Consider the following 12,942-nt stretch of genomic DNA (forward strand, 5'->3'; position numbering starts at 1 on the left):
GGGGGCTTTTTCTAGATTATTCAAGCCAATTCACCAACACAGCAAAAGAATTAAGAGCTTTAAGTAAACACTGTCCAGGAATAAAGATAGTGCTTAGCTGGAATTTGTCTCATGCAGAATCTCTCAGGGACCTGATGAGGCACTGAAAGGTAAGAAACCTCAAAACAGATATTTTAAAAAGGATCCTTCTGAATCAGTGGGCTGAATTTACAAACAGATGCCTTTAAAAAACACATGGACAGACATTTTGGAATATAATTTACATAAATACAAGTTGATATTCTCAGACAAATCACACGTATGCTTCTTACCATCTCCATTTGGCAACCAATGGCTTCTAAAAGTGCTGAATCTTGAACAATATTTAACATTGCCCCTGAAACAACAAAAAATACATTTAAATACATGACAAGAATACTAAAATGGCTAAAACACCTCAATTAATACAGAGATAAGAATATTGTTTCAGCTGAGTACTCCTGAAATTTCCAGAAAATTACTAGTAAGTCCATTGGTTGGTCAGAAAAGATACTCTTTAGAAATGACCTAGTCAATATAAAGTAACAACAACAAAAAATCACAGCTATATCTTTCTTTTTCTTTTTGGCTGTGTCGGGTCTTAGTTGCGGCATGCAGGATCTTTGTTGAGGCATGCAAGATCTTTCGTCACAGTGCGCGAGCTTGTCTCTAGTTCTGGCCTGCGGGTTTTCTCTTCTCTAGTTGTGGTGCACAGGCTCCAGGGCGCATAGGCTCTATAGTTGTGGCGTATGGGTTCTGTAGTTCGGCTCTGTAGTTTGCGGCACACTGGCTCTCTAGCTGAGGCGTGCGTGAGCTCAGTAGTTGTGGTGCATGGGCTTAGTTGCCCCATGGCACGTGGGATCCTAGCTCCCTGACCAGGGATCGAACCCACATCCTGTGCATTATAAGGCAGATTCTTTACCACTGGACCACCAGGGAATTTCCACCTATATCTTTCTGACCAACTGCTTTTTAAGAATGGTTTAGGGCTTGCCCATGGCTGCATATTCTGAAGGCAAGCTGCATGTATTTATTACCAAGGAATTCATAACCCTGGAAAGACTAGGACAGAAACAAGATGGTGAGCCTAGCACACTGCTTCTTGTCCCAGTGAGGGAGTGTTCTTGTCCTCTATGGATAGAGAGGACAGACACAGCTCTGCTAATCTATGGCAAGAGTGACAACTGGCTCTTCCTTGGAATACACATAGGAAGCTTCCTCAGAACAAGGATAAAGCAGAACTAAATACTCTAACAACTGTAGAAATTATCTGATTTCAAGTGGTATGTTACTTGAATAACCTTAAAAAGTACAACTTGGAGACTCTCTCATATCAAGATTTAACCTCTGTTCCTTCAACTCCTTTCCAAAATGAAAGGATTTACTCTTCCCTATTCATTCCCCTCTCCTGCTGCATAACATACTGTACTTCCTGAGTACCCATTCCAACCACTACTGCCACCAATTCTCTGGCCTTGTCATTTCCTCTCCTGGAATGAAATTCTAACCTCACTTGGCACCTATTCAAATCTGGCCCTACAAGATCCAATTTAACTTCCACTTCCCTCTATGAAGTTTCCTTGCTCTTTTGGTTTCTTCTCTCTCAACACAGAAGACACTCAACATAGAATGAAATTACCACGGCCTTCTACTGTTATCTGAGTACTCTGTGAAGGTGTTCCAACTTCTGCAATGCGACTTGCTCAAGAATAAAAGCCATGCCATTCTCTTCTTCCTCCTTAGAATACTTGTACCTAGGACCATGCCCTTGGTTTTGATAAAAAACCAGAAGTACAGACACTTCCCTGGTGGTGCACTAGTTAAGAATCCACCTGCCGATGCAGGGGACATGGGTTCGATTCCTGCTCCAGGAAGATCCCGCGTGCTGCAGAGCAACTAAGCCCATGCACCACAACTACTGATCCTGTGCTCTGGAGCCAGTGAGCCACAACTACTGAGCCTGTGTGCTTTGGGGCCTGCATGCTGCAACTACTGAGCCCACGTGCTGTAACTACTGAAGCCTGTATGCCTAGAGCCCGTGCTCCACAAGAGAAGCCCGCATACTGCAATGAAGAGTAGCCCCTGCTTGCCACAACTAGAGAAAGCCCATGCGCAGCAATGAAAACCCAATGCAGCTAAAAAACCCTCCCAAAAAACAAACAAAAAAACCCCCAAAAACCAAAAACCCCCAGAAGTACAGCAAGAGACAGCTGTAGTAAACAAGTTGAGAGGTGACAAGGGTTTAAAATATGGAAGTGGCTATAATGAGGAGCCATCTAAGACAGAGTCAGTATGATTAGAAAACCAATAGGAAACAATAAGGAAAGAGGGAGGAGGCACAGCAACAGCTATCCTTCAATCTCCTCTTGGCAGGATTGAACACAGCTTCCAGAATTACACCCCAACTCCAAATATTTTCACATGTATGCAACAGGCAGAAGGAAGAGGCAAAGGCAGATGTAATGAGGGCAGAAAGGAAAGGGAAGAGAAGGAAGGGGAGAAGAAGGGGAGGGAAGGGGAGAGAAGGAGAGAAGAAGGGCAAGAGGGAAAGAGAAAAATAAAAAACACAAATAAAACTAAGCCAACATGACCTACCAACACAACTAGGATGCTTTCCTTTCCTCATCTCACCCCTTCAAATCTGTTCACAAATAAAAGCAAACAAATTCTGCCTCTGGTTCGGAACAAGTAGGGCTATTTTATGCTTAGGTTCCCATCACTGACCCCTGCCTCTTCAACATGCCTGAGGTCAATAGTATCTGGGTTTTCACTTATAAAAAAATGTGTGAACACAAACCTAATATCATTTGAGTGTTGTTGGGGTCCGTTTCCGTTTGCAAGGCACCTATTAGTATATTCACAAGTCTCAACTTCAGGGACAAAAAAGTTACTGGTTTATCGTAAGAAGAGCTGTCATCATTACTAAATTTTCCTTCCAGGACCACCTATAGAAAAAAAGGAATAACACTTAACATCATCTGTTGTGGTACACTACGTCCATGTAGGAATTGCTACCGTGGACAAACAGAAGGTCAGCCTAACCAGCAAGGCTTTCAGTCTGACTAGTATCAGCCACTGTGCTAAGACTATCACTAACTCACGCAACATATGTGATCAGACATCACTAGCCCGTCACCACTTGAAATAGTAGGCCAAAGGCATGTTGGCTGACAGAAGATATACCTTAACATGTCAACTTTGTTGATTCACTTGAAATAATTAAAAAAATTTTTTAAAAGCTCCTGTTCCATTTTAAAAATACAATTTCACTTGAATTAACACACAAGACAGAATACAAAATATAAAAAACTTTAATAAAACCTTACCTCAGATTTGACTGTGCCAAAGTGATGTGGGAGGGGCAACAAAGAAAGCAGGATATTAATGGAAGATCTTCTCAATTCTGTCGGATTTACATAGCTTTTGAATTTTGAGAGTTCTCTGCCAAAAAAAAAAAAAAAATAGCTATTAGTATTTCTGAACTAAAGTACGTTTTTAGCTACTGCCAAATATACATTATGCCAATTTTTCACAATACACGTACTGGGTTTGGTTTTATAAAGAATGCAGTAACTACTTTCTACTGAGTTTTGCAATATATTCTGTGCAATTTGTGTGTGTATGAGAGAGACTCTCTATGTTAAACTGTTATGGAATTAAACTAGAATCTGACTGACTGAATTTAAATGTAAGGCCTACTCTACAAAAGCCTTCTGCACTGGAGCTGCTCTTATCCCTCTAGATCAGGCCAAAAAGGATTCAACACGCCCATGGACAAATAGAACTGAAAGAGTTCAGGGACGAGGTGGGCCTGGATGTTCTACTCATTTAATGTGGCCTAAGTCCCCTTGGGCTATGAAGACAACTGGACAGGATAAACTGGGAAACTGGGGAGGAAGCACCAAAATGGACCAGGCCAAAGCCGACAACTGACATACTAGTACAGAATGATAGCTTACCTGTCAGGCAAAATGGTTTCAAGAGCTGAAATAAAGTAAGGAACCACAACATCAATCCCTTTCAAGTCACAGCAGAACAAAGGAGGGGAGTTTAGAATAACGCTGGCCAAGACAGGATGGCACACATAATCATTTATCTGCAAACCTTGAATTAAAAGCATGTAAAATCTAGGAAAGCAAGAAAAAAATTTTAAGCAAACTGCTGATCAACTGTCTTCATAATTATTAATATTTTCTACAGTCATCTTAAAGTCTATTTCCAATCTTCACTACTTCTATGCTTTAAAAGGTATTACTGGAGTTAGAACAATTCAGAATCAAAGACACTAAGAACCAAGTTATAGTTCCTAATCAAAAAAAAAAAAAAAGATTCATGTCTATTACACTTTCTTGAAGTTTTAAGCCTTGCAACTCAGTTACAGGTGCCTGCAAATGAAGTAACGAATGATAAAAACAAAAGGCTGCAGTAATTATCAACAAACTGGAGGAATTACTTAACTGAATTCCATGTCAGTAAAACTTTGCAGCATTTTACAATTCCTGAAAATAAGTGGGGGTTGTGTCTTTTTTCCCTTCCCCCATTATTTTTGGGGCACAATGAAAGAAAGAAACCTCACTGTAATCACCACGATATGAAGGTCACTTTGAATAAGAGTACTTTTAGGAATGTACTTGAATATACCTTACTTTCAACATCCCTCCCTAACCCCACCAATGAATTAAGCATTCAATCTTCCATCATTCAAGAGCAACTATACTGGTATACTCTTCTACTTCTGTAAGGCACTTTTCTCTACAAAACTCCTCAGAAACAACTTCCTCACCTCCTGGTCACTGCTTAACCCATTTTAATCTAATTTCTCTCTCTAGAACTCAACTAAAAGCATGTTATAGCAAATAACCAATGGCCTCTCAATTGCTAAATCCAAAAGACATGTCTAAGTCTTAACTTACTTTGCCTTTTTAAAGCATTCAACCCTCTGATTACTCGCTTCTTCTCTTATGCTTCCTTGACTTCTACGGCTACTTCCTTTAACAGATCTTACTCCATGTGCCTCCTAACACTGGTGTTCCTCAGGCTGCCAACCTCGGTTCTCTAAGCTATCTCTTCTACTAGCCTGGTTTTAAACACTACTTAAGCCACCACACATAATCAAATTAGTCTCTAGCTCCAGATCTATTAGCCAAAAGCATACTGGAGACCTGAGGGCAGGGCATTTCTATCAATTCTTCTAGTACTCCCTGTGCGCAGCATCTGGCACAAAGTAGGAACTTAATAAATATTTCTTGATAAAAATCCCACAGGCACCTCAAATTCAACAGGTCCGACACTAAGCCCATCCTTGGCCCCCTCACAAATCTGCTCTTTGGTCACACTTTCACCCATCCAATCTTACAGGCCAGGTGCAAGGCCCATGGTCACAGCCTTTTCCCTTACTGCTATTGATACTGTTTGGAGTATTGCCCAAACCCACAGTCTCCCTCCTGAGAACTGTGCCCCCACCACGTGGGGTACCAGTATCCAATATGACCCATCTTCACAGCTGTAGCTGATTAAACCAGAGGTAGACACCTGATTCATCAGATCCTCTTTCCCAGGAATCTGAAATTAGGATTCAGAATGCTAACTGGCCCTGCTGATCACCTAGACAAATGCCATGGAAATTTGAACTTAGAACCATACTACGGTATAAGAAAATGATCTGCAGGTAAGAGAAGAATGAAGTAGTTTTGAGAGACCATGATGACAGAGAAACAGAAAGCAGGAAAGTTGTTTTGGTCCCTCAACACTTTATAGCCCCTGGTTCTTGCCTTTCGTGAGACCCTGTTGCATGTCCTGACCTTAGAAGATATTAAATAGCACAAGTTTCTCATAACTCATTCCTCTTTTGCTTAAGTCACACTGAGAGGGTTTTCTGTTACTTAAAGTCAAGAGCCTGTTAAGATACTGCTGATTAGTTCCCTGCATGTACCATTCTGTTTCATATCTATATTCTTCTCTACTTTCTCCTTCTCAGTTTAATCCTCTCTCCTGAGAACCTAGTATGTACATAGACACCTGAATGCTCTCATTAACATTATCACCTCAGCAGCTGTGTGAATGATCGGTTGAGGAGGGCAAAAGAGAATCAAGAAAAATAGGAGGCCATTACAAGTTAGTTAATTTAGAAAAAAAGTGACAAGGCCTGAAGTGTCATGGTGGGGACAGAGTGGAGACATTAGAAAGAGGGTTAAGTAGCAGAAAGGCAGGAGCCGGTTGACCATCTAAAGATACAGACGGAGAGAAGAGAAGCCTAAATTGACTCCTAGTTTCTAGCATAAGCAACTGAGTGGATGGCAGGGCCATTCAAAAAGACTAGTTGAAGTCATAGATTTGGATAGGATGACCCTACCCAACTTGCTAACACAGTCCAAATACTAGTCATCTTTAATAAGTCCAGCGCAATCATCCAATCAATCCTCTGTAACTCTTTCCTGAACCCCCAGGGCAAGTATATGCTGCTGCTTCCTCTGAATACCTATAACACTTTATCTGTGTCTCTCTCCTTCCAACTTTCTATTGCTATTGGATTGGTACTACTTGTGTACATGGCTTTGTTCACTTGAGAAAATAAGCTCCTTAGAGGCAGGATTAACAGCTAACATTTCTGGACCATCTATAGTATCTAGTACTGTGGTAAAAATGTATTAACAATTTAGTGTGGCCCTTCCAAATCTCTCTATAATTAATAAATGTCATATAAGATGGAATAAACAATCATTCTAAAATAAAAAGGGTGTTAGGGATCCTCACTAAATCTGGTAAGGTAGGTAAAAAGGAAGAATTCAAGCAAAAATTTCAATTACTTACATACATTTGCAGGTATTTCAAACCAACATTTACTTATCAATTCAGCCTACCAAGCCATGCTACAACAGTTTCACTATCACAACTATACAAATGGAAAAATAAACAAAAAAAATTCTAAGACCTGGATAAATAAGCTGGCAGAATCTCTTCTCCAGTCTTCTTGCTACAAAAAATCCTACACAGTGTCCCACAAGCCTCAGCTCTTCCTGCTTCATAGTTATCAGGAAATTCACTTGCATCAAACATAGGATTGGAAACCATGGTGTCTGTGGACATTTGTGACCCTTTCCGTCGAAACTCCATGCTAGCTTGTGTTGTAATGGCTGGGGAGAAAAAAGGAGGGTTTTATTATATTTGTTGATATGCAAATAGGCTCATGGGACCCTGGACACAAAGATCAAATGTTGGTGTCATTAAATAGCTACTTGAATAGAATCCAATAATGCTTTTGTTTAGCAACTATGTCTTAATTTTTTTTTTAAAAAAGGGCTCTCTGAAATCTTCTTTGAAAAGGGATAACAATTAATTTACAGTGGCACTGTCAGTTTAGCAGATTCTACAAGATGCATTTTTCAACTGAATTTTTGGTTAGCAGAGTACATTTGTATATATCTGTATTCACATACATACAGATATATAACACAGAATTTGGCTTTTCTACTATTTATTCTCTATTTTTTTCTCTCCCTATAAAATGATGCTTAAACATTAAGAAAAATAGGAACTGCAATTTACACATTACCCCAGACAGACATAATTGAATGGGTAATCCCATGCCAGGTTGTATACTTTAGGGAGAGGGCAAAGTAAGGATAAGAAATGGGTAGGAAGAAAGAGAGAGCGTTCCCACCACCCACCCAACTTCAAAACACACACCAAAGAATCGCCCAACCAAGCAAAATGAGAATGAATTTTAACAACCACAGACAGCAGCTAACCTGAGGTTGATAAATCAGAAAATTGGACTGGTAAGAGAGATTATCGTGGTCATTTGTTGTCACTGAAACAGAAGCCCTTCGAAAGTTGCTTTTATTGTTAATAAAAGATTTCACAGTGTATTGAAAATCACTCTGAAATCTTTTATCACTCTACATGAAATGTTTAAATTATTTTGTAATAATAGATTTAACAGAATGCAGAGTCAAGCATAAATCTTTATGCAACTTCCCATGAGCCATTTTTAGTCCTGAATAAGCTATCCAGCAATAATACATTTGAAAAACACTACATGCAGAATGCATACAAATCAAACACTAAATCTGTATAAAAATAAGCTTAAAGCTTTAAATTAAAAAAAAAAAAAAAAAAAAAAGCCAAAACACAGTTAGTGCAAAATCCTGGAATTCATGACATGACCAGACTAGTGTACAAAAATAATGGGACTGATTCAGGCAGATTAATTTGCTTTTGCCAACAATCTTCCCCATTCAAAACACAGAAAAGTATTTTTCTTCCCAAGTGCAAAAACTACAAGAGACAATGACAATCAAAAAGTTTAATGGAATTATGAAAGAAATAAAAACATGACTGCAATTAAGGAGAAGCTTCTGGTTCCTACTTACAAGATTTATAAGAAAGAAGAATTTGGATAAAAGATGCTGCAAGATAATAGAAATAAATGGAAACAAATCAAAGGACAGTAGTAATTATAAAATACTTTAAAGATGGTGAAATTTTACAATAAGTTAAGAAGCTTTTTAGCTTTTTAAAAGTTAGATTAAAAGCTTTATGATACCACAAGCTAGTTCAAAAACAGGAAATTGTGCATTCAGATCCAAAATTATGATTTTTGTATCATGCAAAACAATGAACAAAGAAAATTACACAACTACAAAAAATTGAGGTTTTGAATTGCGTTATTACGTGCATTAAAATTTTAGTTCATTAACCCTTCCCAGCTCAATGTTACATTTACAAAGCACAGTGTACTGTCAGGTAAATCTAAAGCTAACCAGTTCATAGAAGCAAACAGTTTAAGTTAGAGGTGAACTACATGGCAGAATTCCTTGATGGCAGCCAGTACTTCGAGAACAGACTAGCAGAGTCAGCATTCTCAAACTTCCCACCACCCGCAAGACCTCAAGAGTAGCACCCAACAGCACTCTATCCCCATTCAACTATCTGGACACATCCTATCTCCTGGGTAATACAACAGCCTTTTTCATCTCTAAACACAAGGTGGGGGAAGAAGTGAGTATATCCTTTCCCCACCAAGGAAAATGGTAAGAGTTAAAAGTAGGAAGTTGTTGCCCACATATGATTTGAATTTTAGCTTCTATCTTTTGGCACAAGAGGGTGAGCAAAGCTGTTAAAAACTCCCTAGAGAGTGGGAAGATCTATAAATTCCCCTTAAGCAAGCCCACCAAGGAAGCAGCAGGTTGAACCATTCTGGATTTAAGGGATTTTAGTGTCAACAGCTCGATACCCAAAAGTTACACTGTAAAGAATGGTATCTTAATAAAAATAAAAAATAAAAATATGGCTGACTCAATCTAGAAAATACAATACAAATTAATATAAACATGGATCATAAAACTCAAAATATAAGGCACATGAACATAAGAAAACATAACCCAAAAATGTTTTTTAAATGTTTTCATTTAGTCATCAAATAAGTACATTTACTTATCCATAAGTCAAACTTGCAAATAAAATATATGGAAATGGTAGACTATAAAGTGCCTGAATTTGAACAAAATAAAGGAATCCCTAAACTCAATCATGCAATCTCAAATTATATTTCTGAAAATGCCTTTACATTCACAACTTTTCTAAATTATTTAAAGATTTGTAAGAACATCCAAAATAATTACCTATGTACAATGCTAACAGACACTGACCCTTAGTTCTGAGATGATATATAATAGCAAAGAATGCATTTCTAAGAGAAAGCCAGAGACCCTTATGGCCATTTTATTAGTTTGATCCTTGAAATTAACAATCTCTCGAGACATGCATAATCTAATGCAATCAGGCATCCTTTTATCTCAAGTTATTTCCAACCCCAGTGAACAAATACGTCTCTTACCAACCAATCAATATTAATTATATTATTACATAAAGCACAATTAATGCATAAAGCATAGTGCCTGGCACAGAGTAACTGCAGCTCAATAAATGCTAGCCATTATTATACTTCAGCTCTATGAAACAGTCATAAATATTCAGTACACTCAGCAGTACCCCACCCTCCCATCCCGCACCCTATGCCACTACTTCCAAGTGTAATGGTAAGATGACAAAAATAAATCAGATTTAGATAGAGTTTCATTTCTGTAATAAAACCTACATGAAGATATCAGGGTTGAGTTATTAATTCTTCACCAGTCTTATTTACTTACAGAGCAAATGATATTTTTTAAAGTGTGCCCTTGAACTAAAGTTCCCTAGCCTAAAACCTAAAAGGTTAGAGTCTTCTGAGAAGCAGAAATTTTCTGATATTTATATGTAGTAATGAGTGAATGGCTGTCAAAAGGTAAGCAAACACTTCTTGTGAATAAATTTCTGGTCAATTATGTTTAATTCTTTATATCAATATTATTATCCTGGCTGACATGAAGGGAACTTCCAGGTCACCTACTGAAAGGAAGCTGATCTAACAAAAAGTGGCTAATCTGAAGTGTGTCTAATAAAACCAGACAAAAGCCAAACCTCATAGAGCAAACATAAAAAAGGACAAGTAGGAAAACTTTCAAAAGTACTTCAGCTGGAAGGGGTTAAGCATAAGGCACTGCTTGGTCAGAGACAGAGAGCTTTTTAAGATACATATTAATCTTGCAGGTAGGAAAGATTAAAAGGAAAAGAAAGAAAAGAAAAAAAATGATAACGTATTTCTTGAGCAATATTTACCAGTCATGCTGCTGTCTCTGTTTATCCCATTATGAAGTTTACAGTGAACAAATGCTGCATCAAATAACCATGATCCAAAGAGATTCAAGATGCTGTTAACCTTTGGTCTCCGTGGGGCAGGCAGTGGCCGGGGTTCTGAACTAGTCTGATTTGGACTTGACAGAGGAGAGGTGGAGGATGTCTGGTGCTGAACTTTCGAGGCATGAGCAGTACTAACCTATTAGAACACAAGAATACAGCCACACCCATGAAAAGTCTGAGAAAACAGCAGGTCTTTTGAAAAAGAATGGCAGACTAAAAAGCCAGTTTTATACAGTATAATAATGGTGATGAAAACTCTTACTGTGCTTGTCTTCATGGTGGCCTTATTCACAGTAACAGCCCGGTGCCTCCGATTATGTGGTGGGGTGGTATTGACAGCAGTGCTTTGAGGCATACTCAATCTATTCACGGGTGTTGGAGGAGCACTGTCTGATCGGGGTCTAGAAATGCCTTTAAGGAAAGACAAATGGGAGTTATTCTATGAAGTTCAAAATATGTGGTCACTAAATCTTCCTCAGTCAACACCAGTGAAGGCTCAGGACAGACTACAGCAGAGACTGCTAGTTGCCTCCCAATGACCATTCGTCCTTTCTTCCTGAGTTACAAAACACAAATTTTAGCTGGACATGGCTACCAAGAATAAACAACTACATTCTGAAGGCTCCCTTACAGCCAGATGTGGCCATGTTCTAACCATAGAGAGAGCTGGGCGATTATTGGGTGGGTCTTCCCCAAAAAAGCTCCTTAAAAGAACCAATCAAAGGTAGATGCTCCTTCCTTCCTAATTCCTGAACAGGACTGCTGGAATTCTTTCAGCCATCATGGCCCATGAGAGTGTGCACAAAGGATGAAGAGCCAGAAGATGGAAGGACCTTGGGTCTCTGACAATGGTGGGACTGCTACAGCAGCCCTGTACAGCTTAGCCCTGGGCTTAACATGTGTGAAAATCAACTACCTTGTTTAAACCACTGGTATTTTTGGCTAGGTGGCAGCCAAACTTAACTACTATATTACCTCCATAATATATTAAGTGCACATAACAAATGACTTTGAAAATGATAGGTATTAAATATCACTGCCTTGTAATAGGTTAAAAAAAATTCTGACTTTTCATGTGAAAAACAGTTTAAAACAATGGTTCACAAAAACTATAAATTGCTTCCTAATGATTCACTTAAGAATGATACCTCATGCGTTTTAATCTGTATTTTCTTGGATGACTAGTGAGAATGAACACTTTTCTCATTTGCAAATCATTTAGTCATAGTCTTTGTCCATCTATCTACCAGGTCTTATTCTTTTTCTTTGCATGATTTGATCTATTTATATAATAATAACAAAAACCATCTAGCTATTACATTCACTGCAAATAATTTTTCCCAGTTTATTATTTGTAATCAAATCTGTTCATCTTTTTCTCTGGGCTGTCCGTAATAGTTTCTAAAACTAGACTCCAGAGTTATCTTCAAACATCTAGCAACATACACAAAATTCACCTAAGAATGCATCCACCAGACAGCTGATTCCACGCATGGCACGAAAAAATATCTGAGGCAGATGTTTAAGGCAGGGATACTGATTCAATTCTTGCGGCATTCCGCTCACATTTAAGAACTGTTCCTGAAATTTGGGAGTAGAGCTTATAATGGCTGGGTTACTCAAATCCACGGGATTACTATCAAAAGAGAGAGCAAGAATTAATTATACATTTAGATATTTCCTTAGCAATAAAATGCATGCAATCTAATTTAAGAACAGGCTGTCTGTGCCTATTTCCTTGATTCAGAGAGGAGATTAATCTGTATTTAATAGGTTAGGGACTCAAACATCAACACTACTTTACAGAAGACCTGCAGTGTGCTTACATGAACCTACTTTGCCTATTCAGAGAATGAGAATCAAAATAAGACTAGAAATTTTTAATTTTCTTAATGTATACATGGATATTTTGTAATATGTTTGGAATTAAGCAATGGAATGTTAAAACTATAAATAAATAAATTCGAATTAAGCAATGGAATGGTAAAACTATAAATAAATCAACAAGAATCTCAAGGAGAAAACTTTCATATTAACATTTCCAATTTTTTAAAAACTGTGTGAAAATTGGGATTAGTGTTTGTGTTCATGTGTACGTACTAAAGCCATACATTTCAATGTATTTAAAACAACAGGTGTGGACTTCCTAGGTGGCTCAGTGGTTAAGAATCCGCCTGCCAATGC

General features: G+C 38.2%; 1 protein-coding gene across 6 annotated transcripts in view; it reads right to left on the minus strand.

The window, feature by feature from the left end:
- The window catches only part of RALGAPB (Ral GTPase activating protein non-catalytic subunit beta), an 87,967-nt gene that overhangs the window by 42,900 nt on the left and 32,125 nt on the right, over positions 1-12,942 (minus strand). For 5 of the 6 annotated variants that reach the window (XM_057701526.1, XM_057701528.1, XM_057701523.1 and 2 more), the window contains 8 exons: positions 12,216-12,394; positions 11,021-11,169; positions 10,678-10,894; positions 6,950-7,151; positions 3,978-4,145; positions 3,345-3,459; positions 2,816-2,963; positions 312-376 (listed from right to left, as the gene is read on the minus strand). In XM_057701526.1, the coding sequence (XP_057557509.1) occupies positions 312-376; positions 2,816-2,963; positions 3,345-3,459; positions 3,978-4,145; positions 6,950-7,151; positions 10,678-10,894; positions 11,021-11,169; positions 12,216-12,394 (1,243 nt within the window). The remainder of the gene's footprint in view (positions 1-311; positions 377-2,815; positions 2,964-3,344; positions 3,460-3,977; positions 4,146-6,949; positions 7,152-10,677; positions 10,895-11,020; positions 11,170-12,215; positions 12,395-12,942) is intronic. The other variant, XM_057701527.1, reaches the window with a different exon arrangement.

This window comes from Hippopotamus amphibius, chromosome 12 (genome assembly GCF_030028045.1).
Source record: "Hippopotamus amphibius kiboko isolate mHipAmp2 chromosome 12, mHipAmp2.hap2, whole genome shotgun sequence".
Taxonomy (NCBI): Eukaryota; Metazoa; Chordata; class Mammalia; order Artiodactyla; family Hippopotamidae; genus Hippopotamus; species Hippopotamus amphibius.